The sequence below is a fragment of the Colletes latitarsis genome, chromosome 8 (genome assembly GCF_051014445.1).
Source record: "Colletes latitarsis isolate SP2378_abdomen chromosome 8, iyColLati1, whole genome shotgun sequence".
NCBI lineage: Eukaryota > Metazoa > Arthropoda > Insecta > Hymenoptera > Colletidae > Colletes > Colletes latitarsis.
The window spans coordinates 25,910,311-25,932,350 of NC_135141.1; the positions used below are offsets into that span (position 1 = coordinate 25,910,311).

The 22,040-nt window shown below is 42.6% G+C and overlaps 2 protein-coding genes across 2 annotated transcripts; one reads left to right on the forward strand and one right to left on the reverse strand.

Annotated features, from left to right (window-relative positions):
* The first annotated feature begins 583 nt into the window (after positions 1–583).
* Positions 584–3,260, forward strand: Mol (dual oxidase maturation factor 1 mol). Its single transcript, XM_076771479.1, has 8 exons — positions 584–1,026; positions 1,272–1,528; positions 1,612–1,669; positions 1,754–1,888; positions 2,134–2,353; positions 2,421–2,632; positions 2,756–2,951; positions 3,029–3,260. Exons 2-8 carry the CDS (start codon positions 1,364–1,366, stop codon positions 3,198–3,200), a joined length of 1,158 nt encoding a protein of 385 aa, XP_076627594.1. The 5' UTR covers positions 584–1,026; positions 1,272–1,363; the 3' UTR covers positions 3,201–3,260.
* Positions 3,261–3,276: 16 nt separating this feature from the next.
* On the reverse strand, positions 3,277–21,299 carry Duox (dual oxidase). The gene is made up of 21 exons (XM_076771473.1): positions 20,086–21,299; positions 18,913–19,618; positions 15,133–15,213; positions 13,794–13,955; positions 12,225–12,412; positions 10,338–10,542; positions 10,105–10,271; positions 9,476–9,712; positions 8,943–9,388; positions 8,654–8,855; positions 7,818–8,144; positions 7,101–7,325; positions 6,681–6,899; positions 6,404–6,607; positions 5,960–6,272; positions 5,516–5,890; positions 5,208–5,425; positions 4,576–5,037; positions 4,276–4,431; positions 4,066–4,194; positions 3,277–3,891 (listed from the first exon to the last, which is right to left on the reverse strand). Exons 2-21 carry the CDS (start codon positions 19,001–19,003, stop codon positions 3,763–3,765), a joined length of 4,536 nt encoding a protein of 1,511 aa, XP_076627588.1. The 5' UTR covers positions 19,004–19,618; positions 20,086–21,299; the 3' UTR covers positions 3,277–3,762.
* Positions 21,300–22,040: the final 741 nt, after the last annotated feature.

Consider the following 22,040-nt stretch of genomic DNA (forward strand, 5'->3'; position numbering starts at 1 on the left):
CTTGGTGATATCACTTCCATTCTTTACAAGTGCAAAAGAAGCGGACTACGTAATACTTTTTCCTACGTGTCAAAAGATGGTTCAAGTAAACGTTATATAGTCTAATGAGAGCTATTAGAATAACAAAAATTAATACCACTTACCATTTATGAAAATATAGAGGCCACGCCTTTCCTCCATTGGCATTCCTTTTTTAAAAAGTCTGTTACGCGCTGATAGATTAGCCCCAACGAACCGTTTAATCTAAAATACAAATAATGTCGATAAAACAACTTGTAACACTTTACTTGGTACACCTTGTGTCTGTTGAATTAATTCTTTAGTAAATCTGTAATGCATCTATACTATTTTCTTAATAATTATAGCTTTTGCACTGTAATAAATATTGTAAGGCACGCGTCAGAAGCACAATAATTAATCGTTATGTACTGAACGGAAAGGAACTAAAAATCGGTCTGGCACGGAACGTGCTCATACAAGAGCCGTTATTATTTAATTAACAAAATTACTTGGCTGTCTTTTCGTCGCGGTGTGTAACTCGGGTTTATTTCGGTCGCGCGCAAACGACGAAAAGAATTCCTGGGAAACAATTGGCGTCACGGTCTACGCCGGCATCGAAGTCTCCCGCGTGCCATCGGGCATGCCTGGCGATCCACGCTCACGTGTCACGTCTCGTGTCGTCATCCGGGATCATCGATCGCCGATCCGCCGAAATAAAACGACCGGGGACGCATCGTGGAACCGCGTTTTCCCGGCTCAGCTGATCGGGACGCCTTTTTGCGCCTGTTCTCCTCCATGCGTGCTCCTTTGAGTCAGCCCCACCTGTATTTCTCTTTCGTTCTCCCCTCTCGGGGGCTACTGTCCCCTCTACCGAGTACTGGAGATCACTTTCGAAGACCCGTTAACCTACTCGGGGCCTCAGTATCCCCGCTGCCTTCGGACCTTCGCGTTAGCGGTGCAGGTGAGCGAGCCTTGGTTTCGCAACGATCGTCCTTGGACGTTGGTAGCCGAGCGTGGCGATCTGAGGTACACCTTAAAACGAAAAGAAACTGTTAATTTCTTTAAACCGTAATGCATTAAACTTTCCCACTCGAGAAACGACTCTTCGATGCGAATCTCCTAATTTAGATCTCGATACGCGAAAATCTATTTTCATATTTTATGATATCGCAGCGTTTGAATGAGGAGAATTAGGGTCGTTTCCCAAGTGCAAGAGCAACCTCGAACGATTTTAATTTCTCGCTGATCTCACTTTCTCCGCGAATATACAGTTAGTAGTGTCTCTGATGCTAAGCGGTTTGGACGGAGAACCGGAACTGGCCGGTTTTCTCAGGGTTACGTGGTCGAAAATCGAGTCGAAAGGATGAAGGGATGGTTCGACGCCTTCCGTATCGACGGCGGGCCGACGCTGTACAGCTACAACAACAGGACGCCCGTCACCGGGGACGTTCCTCTGGTGATCGTCTTCGTGATATTTGGCACCATCTTCACGGCGTTCCTGGTGATATTCCCTGGCGTACGAAAGGAGGCGAGTGCACGTTCGTTTTATCCTCGTTTGTGCCGAAGAATGCTACTCTTACTTTTATCGTTTTTGCCTGTCGATTTTTTCAGAGACTCAGTACATTCCTTACCGTGACCTTGAGCCTCTTCGTCGGAGCGTCGATCCAAGGTTCGATCCGCCTACTCCGCGATTAACCGAGTTTTCTCTTTTTCGCCGTCCAGAATGACACGTTGGGCTTGTTTGTCGTTACAGTGGCGCAGTATGGTTCATCCTGGCACACCAGTTCCGCGACCGTCGTCAGCACGTACAGCGCGTACACGAGGCATAAGACCACCGCTGAAATCGGTGGCTACATCGGCCTAATGCACATAAACATCACGTACAGACGTGAGTCAGTGGAGCAATTATTTCGATCGATCATTCTTGCATGCCATGCTCGATGGTCATCATCAACCGCTGTTGTCTGCTTTTTTAACCTAATGTCTATGTTGCAAAAGCATAACTACACTCGTACTCATGTATGTTAAACATTTGATACAATATGGTACATATAACAAATTTTAAGTTTTATTCTACCCCCATTTACAGTAGAGCTCTTAGCTGGTCTTAATGGATGATTTGGTGTTCTACAGTGTTGCCCAACAACGAGCACCCAATGGAGGACATTGAATACAATGAGAGATTCTGGTGGAGAAGTACCGGTGAGATGACCAGCGCCTTCAAAGAGGCGCTTAATCAGGGCGCACCGTTTCCTATAGTTTCTCTGGCAGAATACTTCAGTCTTCACGACGAAGGTTTCTCCTGGGGAAGCAAATACCGCCAAGCTGGCTACTATGCTTCCCTCATGCTCTGGTGATGATCCTCTTAATGTACTTCTTCATTTATTCGATATCTTGATGTATCTGACTGCTTTCTCTAGGACATCCTTCGCCTCCTGGATCATGACGAACTTGTTGTTGGTAGTAGTGCCGCGTTACGGAGCGTACGGCATGGTCTTCACCGGAATATGCATGTTATTAACGAACTTGATATACTGGGCGCTTCTACCCTGCGAGCCCCTAATAGCGCACATAGACGGCTCGACTCTTGCTTTCAATCTTGGATGGAATTATTGGCTAATATTGCTGTCTGGTTCGTACAAAAAAATGTTAACGAGGTTTTGTTCTAATAACAAGTAAACACCGTGATTTTATGGACGACATATTAAATAATGGAAATATCCAGTTAGGTATGCAGGAACTGTGAATTTTTCAGGTATAGGATGCCTGTTTGCCGGGGCAGTAATAACGGCAATTGATATGATATTTCCTCATCAGTTCTCCACTATACTCGAGGTTGACTACGATACCCCGTACGATAGACATGTTATCATAGAGGAGAGCTTTGACACGCGAAACATAAGACGGAGGATATCTAAAATCGAGGACTCTTTCGGCGATCGCATAATAAGGTTTCTCATCACCTGTTCACGCTAGGTATCAAATATATTTTTTTAAGATAGTTAGATCTTTATTTGCATCGTTCTAGTCAACTATCGTCGAAGCTGCAGAGCAGACACGACGCTAAGGAAGACACGCAGGGTGTGATAAATCGTGCTTACACGGCGCACGAGTCCTCGGAATTTCAACACGAAGACTCCGCGAAGAGCAATTGGTCTTACCCATTCCCATCGTCCTCGCGGAGGATTATTAACGGTTGATTTCTATTATTTATATTCGTCCTCCGGGCATTACAAAATAAAAATTACATTTTTATTCTACCTACGAGCTCGATTATTCTGTCCTAGAACTGCCAGGAACGAAGAGGGAGATACGGATAATGATTCTTCACAGAATTTCGGCTTTCAATTTTCTTAATAAGCTGAAAAATGTACATATAAATTCTTGATGTGCTAGAATAAGTTAAAACTATACTAACTAAAAATATAGAGAACCAAAGCGGACACCTTAGGAGTCCCAAGGTTTGCTATATTCGATACTTCGTCGCTCGGTTTAATCAGTTCTGCTCATCGGTGTCACATCACACGAAGGCGTCGCTTAGTAGGGTCCACATCGATGATTGTTTTACCGATGCCGTTAAGACGTCATTCGAAAAGAAAACATTTGTTTTCTTTGTATCATAAATAAGAAATGTAATACTCGTTATAAATAAAGGACACGCGCACACGCGCATAAATATATACATTCGGTAGAGTCCCAACGAGATTCACGACAGAGTCCATCGTTCGTCTCCACCCTCGTTCGTGGTAATATTCGTGCATACTAGCCGAAGTTCTCGAAATGATGAATGAAATAGGGCAGACGACGGCCCTTGTTCACCTCGTCGCAGGACGACATCACGCTTTTCGTTAGTGGACGCGGACCGCAACTGAATACTCCTATTTTACTGACCTGCAACACGGTTCAGAACGCATCAAAATTTGTTGAAACACCTCAGTCGCAATATTCGCCGTTTAGCTTACTAAATTAATATAGCGACTTAACGTTATAATAGTTGGAGAAATTAATTCTTGCCGTCGACTGACTTTGACTATAATTTCTATTCGTTTTTTTTACACAACTTACGTAGCTGTGTTTCTTCTGGACAAACTTTAAGAACGAAGTCATATCGGGCCGGCCGAAGTGATTTATCGCTTTCAGCCCTGTGAATATACTCTTCTTGGATAGCCTCTGGAAATGGTTCTCGCAAATGTACTGCAACGAAGAACATTGATTCAATCTGTCTTTCGTACGATCGATAATTTAAATCGTTCCAACGTGTACGCGACGACTTACCAACATAGTGGTGCGTAAATCGAACTTGTGAAAGAATTGTGTAATAAATATGTGAATTTCTAAAACGTCCGTGACGTCCTTCCTTTCCACGTCTCTGAGGACGTCGATGAACCACTCGAAGTGTTTGTGCGAGGGGCATATCCACAGAAAATAGACCTGCGAAGAGAAAAATGAGCATCGATAGTGTTATTTTAACCTAAAAGTTAGCGTCAAAAAACTTATGGAACGACCCAACCTAATTAGATAGACACTCTAATAATCTCCATTAATAACCATGATTAAAAGTCTCTATTTGGTTACCTTTTTACACGCAACTCCGGAGTATCTGTTCGTAGAAGTTCCAAAGACAAGATCGTTCAGCATCGAAGCGTAAGGAGTAACGCCAATGCCACCACCGACCATAACGGCGACCTCAAACTTATACCAGTCTTGATTACCGCCGCCAAATGGACCCTCTATTCTTATTTTCGGGTGCTCGACTTCTGGATTGTAATTGCAAGGGTCGAAGTAATTTCGCAACTTCCACGTCCACGGACCCTGCGCCTTGATGTGACACGACAGGAAGTTCTCATGGGGCGCCGAGGTCAAAGTGAACGAATGGAATTCGTTCGATCTGAAGGCGGTGCACGAGAGACGGACCCACTGACCCGACAGATACTTTAAATTCGGCGGTCTATAAAACTTGATCTTTATTACGTCCGACGGCAACAGTTCCGTCTCGATGATGTCCAACGCCATGAACTTGGTACGTAGACTCACTATCTGGAAAATTGTGACGATTATTTTGCATTATGACGTATTTAATAGAGGGTTAATGTAAGTGTATTATTCATATTCAATTTATACACGAAACGCGGCTAAATAAAATGGACGATAATAGGAGGTATAGGTAAATAGAGATTGTTTTACAAAAATGGTACTGTTCAATTTACCTTATCGAGAGCGTAAATTAGTGCTGGACCGACAAAGAAAATCCAGAATCGCGGGGAGCCTGTTAAACGAGCCAAACCATGAATCAGACACAGTGCATAAAGTACCACGTACAAACTGTGAGTCATCCAGAAAAACTTGTACGCCTTCTGACGAATCGTTGGATGAGCAAAGACGAAGATTATTGTCATTACGACGAACAATAGTATCCCGGTCAAACCTGCGAAAATTAAGCAATAATTTAAGAATTTCAACACTACAATAAACTCCTGTATAACGCAACGCGAATGAACGAAATAATTCTAATCACCTGTCACGGTTCTGAACAGCCAGAACGATATCGTCAGGCGAGCATCGCTCGGAAAACTGAGCTCGCTGGTCAAGCAACGAAGATGCGCCAGCGGCTGAGTCGAAACGTGATAAAAGTTGACCATGTGTCCGACCGTGTGCAGGACAGAAAAAAATAGCGCGGTGCAGGCCGCGATCTTGTGAAACTGAATGTGGGAATCCAATGGGATATACTGCTGAATAGAGAATTCCTTCAATTTGGTCAGGAGGTTACGCGACATAGTCAAAAGTAGCAAACTGTAGCAGAATGACAAGGCAGCGGCCGATCCTCTGGTTATGGCGATCCCAACTCCCATTATGTGTCTCAAATCCGTGTGCTCGGACATAAAGGAGTAATCTAAAATTGTAACAACTATTAGTCATTTCTCTTTCACAAAATAATTTTAAATAGTTGTATAATACTCGCATATAAATCTCTCGACGAAAAGTGCTATGGTTGTGACGTAGAAAACGAACAGGTAAAATATATTCTGTCGGTTTTCCTCGAGGAATGTTGACATCGCGTCCCACTGTTTGCGTACCCAGCTTTTGGAATCCTCTGATGGAAGCTGATCAATATGGAAACTCGTCATGCGAGCTACGTTCGTCGACGTGTCCAGAAAATTTTGTTTCGCGCCTTTGCAATCCAGTCCGATCGCCACGAAATCCCCCTTGTACTCTTTCATCATCAACTTAAAATCGTTGTAGGTGAGGTAATCCTTTCTCTCGAGCCCAGCGTCCTAGAAACGGCACGTTTCAGCATACTACAGGTATTACAATATAGATCAGTGATTTCCAAATCTTTTGAAAATGGAAACTTCACTTTGAAAACCACTGGTATAGATAGTTTAAAAATATAGAAAGAAGTTACTTGAAACATTCCGTCTATCAGTTCAGTGACATGATCATCCGAGAGACTAGTTGTCCGCGCGATTTCCACTAGTGATCTAAGCATTTCAGATAATTCCTCCTTATCGATCACTCCGTTACTGTCCTTATCGCACATGTCGAAAATGATCCTCAGCTTATCCTCGGTTTTACCACGCGAGAACAATAAGACAGTGTCCAAGAATTCCTGAAATACATAACCGTTCGGATTTCGCTGTTTCTGGTCGATGTTTGATCCATAAAAACGACGATTTCAATACCTGGAAGGAAATACGACCGTCCCTGTCTTTGTCCACGATGTTGAACATTTTTTTTACAAACACTGCATCCGCCCGCATCCCAAGTGCGCTGGCAAATTCGCTTTTAGAAAGCGAGGTTCTCATCACAGTGACCACTTCCCCGCTGTCGCTGTCCTCGGATCGTCGTCGCCTTTCGCCAGGCCGTAGTCCAAAAGTAAGAGCATAGGCCTCCCTGAAGAACTGTTGCACAAAAACGCTCTATCAGCCTTTGAATTAGTATTATTAAAACGAGCTCGCGAGTCCTGAACTCCTGAGAACTTATGCAAACTTTATTTCAAAGTCAATAAAGCCATAATAATGTAAAAAAATAAATCGGAAAGTCTGCTGACCAAGGATTAATAAAGTGAAATAGTAATGGGTTTGAGCGAGGGTAGACATAACCTGCTCGAGTTTCTTTTGACGGCGTTCCTTCGTTTCCGCTTTCGCAAGCATAATGTCCCTGCCCACTTGGGATAGCGTGAAGTGCTTCTTATGGGACGCCAGAAATGCCTCCAGTTTCGCAATGAACTTTCTACGCGAGGCCAGAGAATCCAGCTCAAGGACAAGGTCATAGTCCCGTGGTATCCGTAGCAATACCAAGGCTTTACGATGCCCATTCTCGTTTTCCTGAAAGACAATTCATCGTTACAGAACAGTTTTTCAGGTATTGTATGGTAATTGTATCAGCGGACCACTTTAAACACGTTCATGTCTACATAACGATACTTCTGAACCAATTAAGATTTATGCAAGTTGCCAAAAGGAGTCCATGGAACAAAAAGTTCAAGGATCTATCGTATCAATGTGTCTTTAACCAACGGGTGTTTGTATAAATGGTATCATAATTATTTTAGTCGGTACAATTCCATCGTATGGAGCAAGAAGTTCAAGTGTTCACGAAAGCGTAGAATTATACGTTTCGTGTGTATATTCGACGGACCTACTGAATTTGGTTACCAAAGAATGGCGGTCTTAACAGGTCGGTTGGCTGTACGAATTTTCACGCGTCAGTATTCTTTGCGAAATTCTACTTTGCACAATCAAGGTTCCGTTCGAGATTTCCTAGCCGGATTCCGGAATTTCATAAAACGTAAAAGTAACGACGGTTGCTGCAATCACCTGAGACTCTTCCATGGTAACGGTGTTAACATCGCTGAAGTCGAAGGTGCGGAGTTTCTCTCCCTTACGATCGACGATATGCAGCGCGGCTTCCGGCCCGAATTTCACCTTGACCAGACGACGATGGTTCGCGTGCAGCCATTCGCGTACGATCATCTTGTCCACGCAAATCTTGCCGTCGTTTCTCTTCTGTATCGCTTCCTGCAGGATTTTCAATCGCCTTCTGCGTCGATTTTGCAGCTTCACCAGACCGTATCCAGCACCGGCGCACAGAATCGGCACGAAGCCGAGAAAAACGCAGGCGTATATGTACACCAGTTCGCTTCCCTTTAAGAATAAAGATCGTTTAATCCTCTCCAACTATAGACAGTTAGGCAACAACGTGAAACGAGCAAGCAAAAAGCTAGCATACTCTTTGGCGAAACGTTAATCAATAGCGTCGTGTATTGGGATGTCTCAGACAATATTAACACGAGATAACTGCAACAGAATATAGTTTCAGGTAACAGAATCTACAATATTCTACTGTTGTTCTGAAAACAACTGCATTATTCTGCAAAAAAGTTATGTTGAACAGAGAAATAAGAGGAGTAGCAAGCGCTGAAGATAAATAAATTCAAAGACAAATACATTATGATAGAGTGATATAATTGTAGACATAAATATCTTATATGGCCAGAAACGATATCTACAGGAAGAAGAAAAACTGGTCAGAGAAGAGAAAGCTTGTGGATGGATGAATAAGGATAAGTTATACTAGTGCATAAAACGGCATTCCAAGCGTACGAAGTCTAACGTAGTAAATTATACCGAATAACCATTCTATCTATAACTACCTCGAAATAGTCGTAACGTTGCAATGGAACGCACGGCTCCAATATCGTCGAGTTCAGTTGATAGGGTTGAGGACAAGGATCTCCCTCCTCCCAAAGGAACACGCTCTTCTGTATAGCATCCGATGATATACCAGTCGCGTTTATTATCACATCCCATAAAGTGACACGACGAATTTCTTCTATTTCGCTTTTGGTAAAAATTCTAAAACACATTAACGTGTCGGATTATTTCTTAAGCGATACAATACTCGCTGAGGAATTACTTTGCTCTTTTATTGCACGCACTCACCCGTTCTCCTCGTTCTCGAACCAAAACCTATCCGAGTCCCTTAAACGAAGGAATTGCTCTTTGATCACCGCGGTGAAGAGCTCACCTGGGCCAGAACTAGATTCCAGCATTCCACCTACATAAACGTCGACGTTGTTCAGATTGTTCGAGTGGATCTCCACTAGTGTGCGTAGCAGAGAAGGATTCTTGTTGAATAGTTCTGGATTAATTTCGTTCCAAGTTTTCCTGCGCGACAATTTGAAGTGAGACCTAGCAGTGTTGTAGTCTGGAAGCCCGTTATCTCGCCCACGCATGATGTTCAAGGCACCCAAGTCTCTGCGGGAGAATTCCATAGGTCCAAAGAGATTGTTCCTGATGTCGGTACCGAGGAGATTATCCTCTTTCTCAGCTATTTGAGAAGTCAAGCCCATGATGAGCTCTTCGATCGTGCTGTTCGTTAGAACTTCCTACAACATATCAAAAACACTTATTAAAATAGGTCAGTTGCATTTCTCTCTTGGAACCGAAAGAGTTTTGTATTTAATTCTGCTTACGTTTGAGTCCCACCACGTGGAACAAAGTCTGATGGCTGGCTGATCTGTGTTAGTTCTTCTGTACTCGCAATTTTCGTCCCGGCGATATATACCAGGCGGTATGAGGGTGTGTCCAAATCGAAAAGCTGCGCTCTGGAATATATGGCTAATACCTGGATGAAGGTCTGGTTTGTAACCCGCGTAAGGTGGCGGTTCTTCGTTCAATAGCATGGGAATGTATTCGTACAAAATGATATTCTGAAATCCAACGGAATCAGAAATGACTGTTAATTACGATAGGAGTGGAACTGAAATTGCGTTAAGAGGTTTCACAAAGGTTTACGCTTTGTGATTTCATATTAATTGTTCGCATAGCATAAAATTAGTATATCGTGTTACTATGGCGATATACAGTTACGTGCAAATGCTATAGAATTACGTGGACGAGTACTGCGATTACGGTTTACGCCGTACAGAATAGATGTATTCATTTTATTATGATTCTATTATGTAACTAGTGTTATACTAATATATTAATCAGTGAATTTGCAGAACTCAGTATCTCCAAGTATCCAGAACTTATCACAGTATCAAATAACCAAGAAAGACACGAACTGATTCGTGTAGGCGTTCTCGTAGAAGCATTTCACCTGAAGAGTCCCCACAACGATGCGTCGTGCTTTCTGAAAAATGTCTTCGTCGATCATGTTCGGGTGTTCCTGCTGTATCCGTGCAGCGACAACGTTGTGCCACCGATAAAACAATATTCCCAGCGCCAGCATAGGCGGATGCTGATTCGTCCGTGGATCACCGAGAACTGAATAAACAAAATTGCAAAGGAATGTTGAAATTTGTCACGTCCCCGAGACAAAGTCCAACTCACGATAAAGTCGTTCCGGGCTGAGCATCCTCATAACGTGCGGGACCGCGTGGTTGAAGAGAGGAGCACGCATGGTGTTCCTTACTGGGAATTTTCTCGTCGGTTCCATCAGAAGACTTCCGTTCTTGAACGATCTCATTGTGTTCGCCCATGCCTCGCTGCTCGAGTAGATAAAGCTACCGTCGATCCAGCTCGTCACTTTGTTTATCTGCAACCTCACGTATTCAGAGCTATTTTTCGCGACTTATTTTTCAGACATAAATTCCATCGAGTCCACCAAGTTTCCATACACGCGACTGGAATCCCTTAATACTTTGTCGATGGTATATTATTCGTAAACTTGAACTCCTACAACTTCAGCAATGTGAGGAAATATGAAACATTTGCATAATGCTCATTGTGTCTTCAAGGAATTATTCAAGGTCTGAAGTTCCTTGAAATCTTACATTACTGTCACTGTTTGCCCTTGCAATCTTTAACATCCTATTTTTCATTCCCTGAACCAGTTTTTGTTACTGCTTCAATACCAATCGAATTCCACTTTGATCGTATTTGTAACATTGTGATAATTTTATTAAGATATTCTATTTTGGTATATGGAAACCTTTCGATTCAGTGTATATTTTTATAGTTAAACAAATCCCGGTTAATTATAGAACAGCAAAATGTTACTTATAACGCACAAGTAAGTGGATAGAAAAATAAAAGCGTGTCTAATGGCAATTAGGTAGCGCAAGATTCGATCCAATTACAATTAGAAAACTAATGTTTAGATTTCCGCATTGGGAAGAATTCCTATTCTCGTTAAAACGTGTAGTACAATTATGGTGTCTACTTGTAAGAAACGTAGAAGACATTTTATGGAGCTCTTAATTTCCGTTAGTTTTCATCAGCGTCAATAATGATATTTACTTATCCCATTTCTAGCTGGATCGTTAGTCATCAGTTAGTTCGACGGACTGGTTGTTAAAATGAATTAATCACGTTTGGTTTCTAGAAATAGATGAGTGAGTCAGATTATAATAATTAGTATTAAAGTTGTGAATATGGGAAATGTGCTAGTAACCCTTAACTGGGTGAAATACGGAGCGCAGAATAATTATGAGAATGAACAAGACTAGATGTCTGGATCGCTCAGAAGAAAGAAAATATTAATAGTCGGCCATTTTTGACTCACGTCCGTCCGTGTTCTGTAATACGTAATTTTTACGCTTTAATTATTCTACGCAGCATATAAATTTAGAGGCCATCGATAAGGACCCGCTGGAAGATCTACAAGAATCTAAAAAATACTGGGTCAATTAACAAGCGAGCAAGTCTTATCGTTACTTTCATCATTTTAAACAGCGGTGTTACACAACTGGCAGGTTTGGATCAACTTGATCTTAATAAAAAAAAAATCTAGCTGAAATATACAGGGTGTTCGGCCATCCATGGGAAAAATTTTAATGGAAGATTCCAGAGGCCAAAATAAGACGAAAATTAAGAATACCAATTTCTTGATGGAGGCTTCGTTAAGAAATTATTAACATTTAAAGTTCCGCCTGTAATGAATTTTTTTCTCGAAAACGCGAAGGAAGCTTCAGTCAAGGAATTGATATTCTTGATTTTCATCTTATTTTGGCCTCTAGAATCTCCCATTAAAATTTTTCCCAGGGGTGGTCAAACACCCTGTATACTGTAACTAGAGTGATGTGTTACTTATTACCATGTGCTTTACAAGATGTTTCATATGAAAATATTTATAAGAAACGTTCGTCCAGAGCTTAACTCTCTTTCAGTCTACGACTGCCATAACTATGGTAGAAAATTGTGTAATAGTTTGTACCCTACCCTGCCAGTCTCATGTGGTTAGCAGAAAAAATCCACACGGGGAAAGCAAGGAATTACCTGTTCACGGGGGCTATTTGGGCTGCGTCCGGTTCGACGATCGTAATCCGCCCGTCGGAAGGGAATGTACTTGTTACCTTGGCACTCCTTGTCGAAAACCGGGTCGCATTTGTCTACGTCGATCCGATGGTACTCTATGGGGCAGCCACTCTCGCTGGCCATGATTATCTCTGACGTGACCAGTTGCCCTGAAACGGATCCCCAGTCGATGAAGGCGGTCATTCGGCGAGGAAGAAGGCACGCGATGCGACCGGTTCCCGAACGACTTTTCCCGTCGATCGTCGCTTCCTCGATTCGATGCAGATGTCTTACGCGGAATGGAATTTAGGCGACCGTCCCAGTTTTTACTTTCTTTTTCGAGGACACGCTTTCCTCTCCACGTACGCACCAAGCTTCGAGGTTTCGACATGCCCGCGAGGTTTCCACAGGAAAGCGTGCAACCAAGAACCGTTCACGCCGTTCCAAATAATTAGGGGGTCGCTCGTTCTTATTATACCAGTGTGGGAATTTTGCATCGTAGGCTTAATCCTTCGCGCCCAAAATTCAACCCGATACAAGGGATAACGCATGCGAGAGCCTCGTGTTTCTTAAAAAAATTCCGTTTGGATCGTACAATTAATTATCCTAGTCTGGACAGCATTTTGTGGGCGACTTGTTTCGTACAGATTTGTAAGAGGACGGTTGCTATCGGTCTACGGTTAAAATCCAGGCGTAGCACGGAACGTTTCACGGGTGAAAAGTGGATGAAAAAGTCCCGTGCACTTAACGGATCACGTTTCTATCCCGGACAACCTAGCGTTTTGCGCAACAACGCGATACGGATATTCGAGTACGCCTCCAGTCGGCGACCATTCCGTCTGGCGGTTGCACGATTATCTGATATTCGTGAATGACGAATACCGTTCCCGGATAAATCGATATCCTGGTGCACGAGCCGCGCGATCTTTCCTTGGGAATGCACGCGCGTGCAAAGACGGAAACGAGCTCGTGTTCTCGCATGCGATATCTTTATCTTCGAGCGCGCCCGTTGAACGAGGCATCGTGGGTTTTCATTCCATCGCCGGTATGCTAATAAAGCGAGACGTTCCACGGACAGATACCGATTCGATCGAATCGTTCGACACCGCTATAGAGCATTTGAACGGCCTCTTTTGGCCTAACGAGAAGCGAATTCCATTGTCCATAAATTACCGATAATAGCGAGATTAAATGCAACAGAGAAAGTAACAAGCACGCGTTCGAGCGAACCATCGATGCCAATATTAAACCTGTTACGAGCATTAGAGATTTTATCAGGCGCCTAAACGCGAGCATTAGAATTCTTCTGAGCCTTAGTTACTTCGTCCGAGCGTCTCTTTTATTCTCCTCGATGACTTTGATAACGAACGATTTAATTTCAAAGGCATCTGTCCAAGAGCCGCCAAGTTGGATACGCTCCAATCTTCAATCCTATTTATTTCTGCTTGGCATCTTATGAACTATCGCTAATCGCCTATATTAAAAAATAGTCTTAGAGTGCAAAGGGTCAAGCGTACGACAAGGAGTTGGAACATCATAGATTATGCTTACCGAAGAAGGCGAATAACGCTGTTCTGTTCATTACCGATGGCAAACCGTCATCGCCCTGCATGAACAGTTGACTGAGCTTCCTCGGGGAGGGTCTATCCTGGCCTGCCAACATGTAAACTCCATCGGAATACGCTGCTGGCATCTTTCGTATCAGCCTGCTGTCTACGGAGGTGAGAGCCATGTTAATCATTAAAACATTTGAAGGAACGAAGACACGTCAACGTTGTCCTATCTTATTAAAAGTCATCATAAATTTATAGTGACTACGATTAGAGAAATACTCGTTTGGAGTAGTCAAGACAAAATGTACGAGTCAGTCGATCATTTCTCAAATATTTGTTAGAAATTACAAAATAATTGTGACACTGTATACTTTAAATATTCGTTAGAATGAACAATTTTACGTTAAACAAGGTCAATGTTGACGATTGTAGCATAAGAGTGTAATAAAAGCTCCCCAGCAGATACGATATGTAATTTCGTCTATTTGACCACAATAAAAGTAGCTGATTGCACACAATTTGTACGACAGTGTATCTTTCCATCAGTTTTTCGATGTATCATTATTTTAACTTGTCATTAGTGTTGTCATTTACGTTACGCCTGCTCGTCCATGTTAGTAGAATTGAAAACATACAATTTTCATGTTTAAAGAACCATAACACTTCTGTCGGACGGACTGATTATGTCTTTTACGCTCGCATGTTTTTGTTGCCCGTTTTGCGCGCTCGCATTGAAACAAAATCCAGACTTTTTTCACCCTTTCACTCATCGCGCGCGTGTTGGTCTGTGCATGAAGGTAAATTCAGTTGCATCGCAATGCCAACAAAAATATATTCGCAGCTCGTAGTAAACCGTAATCGTTCCAATTAGGATTACGCAACTATTTCAATTGTATTTGAATATTTTGAGCACCAAGTATGTACCTATCCATAGAAGATTTAGATTAATCTCAATCGAAATAAAAACAATTGCGATTCATATAAATCGTTACCACATATTTGAAATTACAAGTATCAACGAAGTACAGTCGTACTAATTTTTTTTTCTTTGATTTATCGTTATTCGAACATTTCAATGACATAGAGCGTAATTACACGTGCAGAAAGAATTTGAAACGCGTGCGGTTATTTTCTTATGTCATTATTTCTAATAGAGAATTATTGTCAAAGGTATTTCATGAGTTAATATAACGCGATTGTGTTTTAGAAATGGAATAACCATGGAATAAAGTAACGCGTTATTTGAAATGGTATTCCAAAAGTGCCCGACACTGCGAATTGAAGCTTTTTCTTGCTGTGACGTCGCGACGGTGGCATAAGTAGACAGGAGTACTTGCCGATCGATCCCCAATCCGGATGAGCCAGATTGTTGTACCATCCATCGTACCTCTGTTTATCCGCATAGCTGTGAAGCACTCCTGAAAGAGACAAGAAGTGTCCATTTAAATCTGGAACGTCTTATTCGCAAGAAAGCGCGATTTCCAACCGAGGAATGCCAATCGATCGAAGACGCTTTTCTAAAATCGAAAGTAAACGACGACGTAAGGGTTCAAGGATCGTCCTCGTTTCCAGCCGCTAATTAGGTGAAAATCTTTAATCAACCACCTTCCCTCTCTCCTCTCCTAGGCTCTTCTAAAGCCACAATTGTCCACGTTGAGTAGGAATTTTTAATAGAAATGTTAAACTCAATTTTGTTTTATTTTTTTTCCGAAAGAATTTTTCCTCAAATTAATCGATCTATCGGTTTGCAACTTAGATATACCGTTAAGATTTGCCGTGCCGTGGACAATGATAACTCCTCGTGAGATTTTCCATGCACATAAATTAGTAAGTACACTGGCGATTGTAACCGAGATACCCGAAGAGATCCGGCTATCGATTTCTGATTTGCGATTGACGGTTCGTTTATCGCGAAATAGAAGCTAGTTGTAGAGACACTATCGCGACTACTTGTTACGCTAAATTTAATACGTCTGATTAAACTGTCTACTGAAAAATGCAAGAGCCATAAACTGTCAGCCTGCCTTGGAAACACTAGCAAGATGGAAACGTTCACCGAAGCTTGTAAAGACTATTCGATCAACAACAAACATGAAGATTCTAGCTAAATATAGTACTGTTATATTTACAATTTTTCATATTCCTATCACGACTGTCTTCCACTCACTGAACGCTAAAAAAAGTCATTTCTTTATATGTTTCTTACCCGAACACTATGGATAATGGCTATTTCAAATTTTGCATATTCGATTCTACATTATTCAAGAGGATACGTATCTTAAAAAATATGCCGCCCAAAGTGCTTGGGTAAAAAAAACTACAAGCGCCCCAGGCATTCCTGCTTTCGTAAATTTTATGCCATTATTCGATCGGACCAAAGCTTCGGTTACTTCTCGTTCACCGTTATTACCCAGAGTTTAAGATACAAAAGCTTAGAATTAGGTTTCCAATAAAACGAATAAGATCTGCTTAAGGGCTAATTACAAGCGCGAAACCTGTACAGCGTTTTTCGTTATTCCTGAACATCAACTTCGGACAAAAGTGAACGTTAAACGATTAAAGGCGAGTAGAGCGACAAGAATGCAACGCAAATTCCTGTGCCACGCAGCGGTTCGAGATCCTACATCACGCAGCTACGAAGCTATCGCGGTAACACCGAGAACGAACACGCTGGATAACGAACTAGAAAACAGAAGAGCCATCTCTTAACGAGGATCCCGTGTTCAGAACTTTCAAACAGATATCCTTTCGTGATCTCGTTCTCTTCGGAACCAGTTTGCTTCAAAATTCGATTTTCGTTCAAGTCTCGACTTTCTCGGGCAGCCAGCGAGCTCCTCGGGACATACCATCCTCGGAGCCATACCCACTGCACCTATCGCGCGAACATGTACACCGTTCGTCGTGTAGGTGCATTGCAACATGCATCTAGCAACAGTGCGGGCTCTACAACGGCAGCTCGACGTTATCGTCGAACAAAAATCCACCTGCAAACGCTCTGGCCGCGTTCTGACCTACTGCAATGAACTTTAAAAGGGAATTCTCGCTAAGAAGACAGCTATCAGACATTAACGATAGATTTAACAAATACTTCTTTGAATCGAAAGAATCGAGAAGTTAACAATAGAATACCATCTTAAGACAAACTTGAACTTGTTTCTCCAATAAAGAAGTATAAAATTCACATATTTTCAAGGATACAGAAAGTCCAATAACAAACTCGATTTTTTTAACGCTCTTATTGGGAATCTCCCCCTGACACACTGACCGCTATAAATATTCGATTAAATATGCACTTATGTGGATCCAGGGCGCCACTAGCATTAATTATCACATTCCTAACTAATGTTTGTGTATGAATTCAGAATTCTACATTGAATTTGATGCTTTATAAAGTTCAGTTGGTAATTTGTATATTCTTTGATTCTATCGAGCCATACTATCAGCTATCGAGCATCAGAAATCGTTCTAATCCGTATAATTTGGAAGAGTACAATTACTGTGCATTATCTTAATTTCGATTTTTCCTATTCTGTTTTATAATTCATTAAATTGCTGAACCTACGTTACACTGAATGTGCTATGAGACAAAAGGCGACCCACATACGGATTCGCATTAGCGCAATTCGCACGGATTGCATCTAAATCCTAAATCATCTGTGCCCATTGTCAGCTTTCCTTCTCTCGTTCAAACGAACTTTCTTTTAGTATTTTCATTAAATTTTCTTCACCATACAACTTGTCCTTAAAAATCGTAATCTCGTTCGACTCATTTCGGGTGTTTTGATTACATACTGCCGCCGCTGTGCCTGGTCCCGGCGCATCTCATTTACATCTTTTACGTCCTTCTTGTGTATTTTCAACCCACTCTAAACTCATACTTTCTCAATCCTCAATGGTTTCCTTGTTTGATTTTTATGACGTGGTTGATGGGCACCTGTCTTTTCTCCGGCCTATCTTTTTCTTGTACACTCTATCCACTATTCGTCTCTTCCTTCTTCTTACGCTGCTTGTTATTTATACTATAAATACCGTAGTACTTGTGCTTGCAAATATTATTCTAATGCTTGTCTAACACAACATATTTGCTAGCAAAATATGTGGTAGAGCTAGATTCTTCGTTTCAGCTGCTTTATTCACAAGGTTCTTGACTCAGCCTATTTTCCTGTTTACTTTTCTTCAATTTGTTCTAACATATTGATAATGTTCCAATTGTCAAGCTCTATCTAATTATTATTAACTTGGGACTTTTATACCTAATTGTTTGCTCGATATAACCGTACAATATGCAAATTTACTACCAAATTCATCAGGTATACACGAACAAATAGAAGGACTATACTCTGTTTAATTATTTTACGAAATTTAAGTAGAAAATATATGTGGCGCCAAAGGACTCCTTACCAAAATTCGTGCAGCGGTCAATGCGACAAGGAATGCTCCCGAGCGATGTTCACGAAGAGAAATCAGTCCTTTCGTCCATAAATTATGGTTTTACGGATAGCAATGACACCGATAACAAAATAACCGTTTTCAAAATTTCTGATCACTAAAAACGTCTTATTATAATTAAATAAAATCTCTCTAATGGTTGTAAAAGCCATACTTTGAACGCAGATTTATTTATTATGATGTTTCAATCCACGGTGAGGGGCTTCTTTAAAAATCGAATCAAACGTTTTATCAATAGACAACTATCAGAAGCGACAATAGATAAAACTATAATACTAGTTTAATTTGATTCCTGCAGAAGACCTTCGCCATATAGAATGAAACGTGACGATAAATAGATTCGCACGTTCAGAGTATTTTTGTTCTCACAGTCATCACGGAATTCTTGTTGTCCCTATAATGGTTCTGACCACCGAATCCGAATTCCATCCGGGTGCATTCCCTCTCCAGCATACTTTCAGGCCCACACGGGCCCCGGAGACGAGGACGAACCGAATGTAAGACACCAAAAGGAAATTGAAGTTCGCGCGGCGGAACGCGATCGTTCCATATTTTCACTTTCGTTACACTTTCGTCGCGTACGATCGGATCGGCCGTGCTGGCCACGCCAGGCGGTTAGTCCGATCGGCGTCTAGGTAATCTGCTTGTTGGTAAGTAACAACGCGTACCGGTCCCAGCAGGCAAGACACACCAAAGTAGCCAGATGAACGCGCAGAGCCGCGGCAGGTCACGTCCTGGCGGTGGTCGTCGTCGCATCATCGTCGCGATAACACCACCAGCCCGTGCATTTCTTTCCTTTAGGTAGCTACGTACGCCGACCCACACACACCCTGGTTCGTCGCGGGGCTCGCGTGCACGTCCGACTCAACAGCGACCGCGTGAACGCATCCTGTCCGTCCGCGCGGAACAACGTCGACTGGACGGGGAACGGCGTGGCGCGACGACGGAGGAACAGACACGGTAGGCGAGGAACGGTCACGGAGGCGTGCAAGGTGAAACGACACCAGCGAATTCGCCAAGGGGAGAAGGAGAACTACGAGAGACTCTCGGGACAGCACCACTCCGCGAACGACGGGCTTCTTCGGTCGTCGGCTCGCGAGGGACGACACACGTGCACGACGCGGCCGAGTGAAAAAGAATCGGGGGCCCCGTTCGCTCCGCGTATGCCTCGTGTCTCCGTTCCCGAGACCAGGATTCCCCCCACCCACTCGAGGACGACGAGAACGGCGAGCGAGGGTACCCCGTAACGCTGTGCGGATTGGGCCAAGAGTAGCGATGGGACCGAGACGTATTCGGACACCATCGACCCATTGATGTCAGAAATTCATTCTCTCGCGGCGAGCCATCGAACGCAACGGTCACCAGCGATCAAAACTGAAACAATTTTTATTCGATATCAATACGATTCAAAGTTTGCTCTTATTGAAAAGGCTCATAGTACTTACTCTCTATATTGACAACGAGCCATCGAACGGAACAGTTTACCAGCGATACAAACTGAAACAATTTTTATTCAATATTAACACGAGGATTCAAAGTTTGCTCTTATTGGAAAAGTTCATAGTACTTACTTTTTATATTAATAACGTAATTTAATACGTACGTTATATACCTGATATCATCCCCGGATCTTGGGTCTAGAATTCAGATTCACTGCGCGATATGAATTATGATACAGTACATCGGTCAACAGCTGATATTATTCAACGTAATAGGGCCCGATGCAAGTGTTTCGCCTACCCAGCGAAGGTCTTTCGTTTTCTGTACATTATTTTCTCGAGTCAAGGAGCAAGTATAGTACCACCTAGCACCTTGCATCAATCTGCGTTAGAAATACTTACAATGGAGTCGCCCCACCACTGTTTATATTTCTTCAGCTTGAGCGACCATCACTTCTAGTGACAGGCACCTGTGTAATTAAAGGCCCATTTGAATAGTTCCCTATTCAACGAGGAATATAGAAGAAAGGCGTATGTTACAGCAGATAAAGAAGCAGCTAATGTAATAAAATAATAATACATCAAGGGGATAGTGATTTTACCCAAACTTCTCCACGTGACATTTGTCCAGATTCAATTATAAGAAAAGAGGGTTGATTGATGATTAAGAACTCTAATCCTATGAAATACTGTCTCCACTTTTTTGTTCCCTTCGTGAAGAAACGCAACTCAAAAGTTCAACTCATAATAAATGATACTGTTATACAACGATGCCACACAGGAAACTAAGAGTTTGCAGATTAAAAATTTGTTTATGTCCCTATTACTCGCAAAATGGCGCTGTAGGATAGTACAGTTATCAATCTACCCTCGTACTTCTTACTGTCACGCGACAAAAAGTCGATAATATGTACTTTGCCTTAAGCGGCCCATACGCGCAAAGAGTTATTTGAGGTCTATCCTTGGGTGTGATCGATGATCTTTTTAACTGGCCTCCTTCGCGAGAAAGACAATGGATCAAGTCTGTTGGGCAAAAGTCCAATAAACCTCACATTGTATCGATAATTTTAAAGACTTATCAAGACACTTAACTGTCACGTCAATACGTATCAATTATACCAAATACGTTACCTCTTCACAATCTCTATCAGGGGGGAAAGCGACGTTCTTGCGATGTAATGTCTCACCGGTCTTCGCGTTAGTCTTAATAAGCTTTCATTCGTTACAAACGAACGCTACGACTAACGAATATTAATCGTCCGGATGAATTATATGAATGAAACGGTTTCGTTTGAGTTATTGTCTAGATGACTAATTATACCATGTCGTCAGGGGGTAAACGAAACATTCGTGGACTTCTTGTGGACTGGAAAAAATGCAGGACACCCTGTATGTAGAAGCAAGGTAAAAGTACAACGTTCAGCGAACGAGGCTGTTTTACAAACTACCCTAAATTAATGTTTCGTATCAATATCACAGGAAACGTTAACGAGCACATCTTACAAATGCCAGCGATCAGTCATTTCGATACAGCGTTTCGTACCCTGAACATAATTCTTTGGAATTGATACGTATCGGTATTAATGAGTGTGCCATTGGATTGGTCCCATCGCTGGCCAAGAGCGAGCGCGCTTGTCGGCTGTGTCGTAGCCGAGAACGGCTACGCGGTGAAAGTCGCCGGCCTATTTGTTTCGTTACCGCGAACGCACACCACCACCCCCTTCCCTCGTCGCCCGCCACTCCTTCTGTACTCTCGTCAGCCCCCCTTTTTCCCCTCCACGTTCGCGGTTGTACATCGCGACGCACCGCGGCGACGTCACCGCAGGCGCAGGCCTAGTTTTCGAGTCCGCGGCACCGATTACCCAAGGCGAAACCTCTCTCGGTTCTCCGACCTGGTGGTTTCAAGGTCGACCCCGGACGTCTCCTACGGACACCGCCTGGAGAACATCCTGGCGGCGGCGTCTACTGCGGAATGCCACGTATCCCGAACGTTCCGCGTTCGCCGGGGGCCCGACGGGCCACTGGTGGGACCGATTTCCTGAAACGTGGTCAAAATTCGAACAGTCGGATTTATCAATATTCCGAACATGAGTATAATTCGCACGTTCCGCTGTCACCGTTCGGTTGGGAAAACCGTTCGTCGCGAACCACGCTGGGATCGGTAGCAGAGACGATATTCTTACCTGCAACGGACGGAATTTCTATTAGAACATCATATTTTGAATAACAATGGTAAGAGAAAAGAATAGACAGACTAAAGTTGCCGAGTTTCTTATGAGTGTAGGCGTAGAGATGATACAAAGATCAAACCTGTTTTTTTTCTCAAATGGAATGACGAGTACGATGACTTATAATTG

Excerpts from the sequence above, each read along its gene's own strand:
- Mol (XM_076771479.1), top strand. The coding sequence starts at position 1,364 with ATGAAGGGATGGTTCGACGCCTTCCGTATCGACGGCGGGCCGACGCTG. Across the intron at positions 2,354-2,420 it reads TATGCTTCCCTCATGCTCTG|GACATCCTTCGCCTCCTGGA; the intron begins GTGATGATCCTC and ends TGCTTTCTCTAG. Across the intron at positions 2,633-2,755 it reads TTGGCTAATATTGCTGTCTG|GTATAGGATGCCTGTTTGCC; the intron begins GTTCGTACAAAA and ends TGAATTTTTCAG.
- Duox (XM_076771473.1), bottom strand. The coding sequence starts at position 19,003 with ATGATGCGACGACGACCACCGCCAGGACGTGACCTGCCGCGGCTCTGC. Across the intron at positions 10,543-12,224 it reads CAAATAGCCCCCGTGAACAG|ATAAACAAAGTGACGAGCTG; the intron begins GTAATTCCTTGC and ends GTGAGGTTGCAG. Across the intron at positions 5,426-5,515 it reads GCTGTTCAGAACCGTGACAG|GTTTGACCGGGATACTATTG; the intron begins GTGATTAGAATT and ends TAATTTTCGCAG.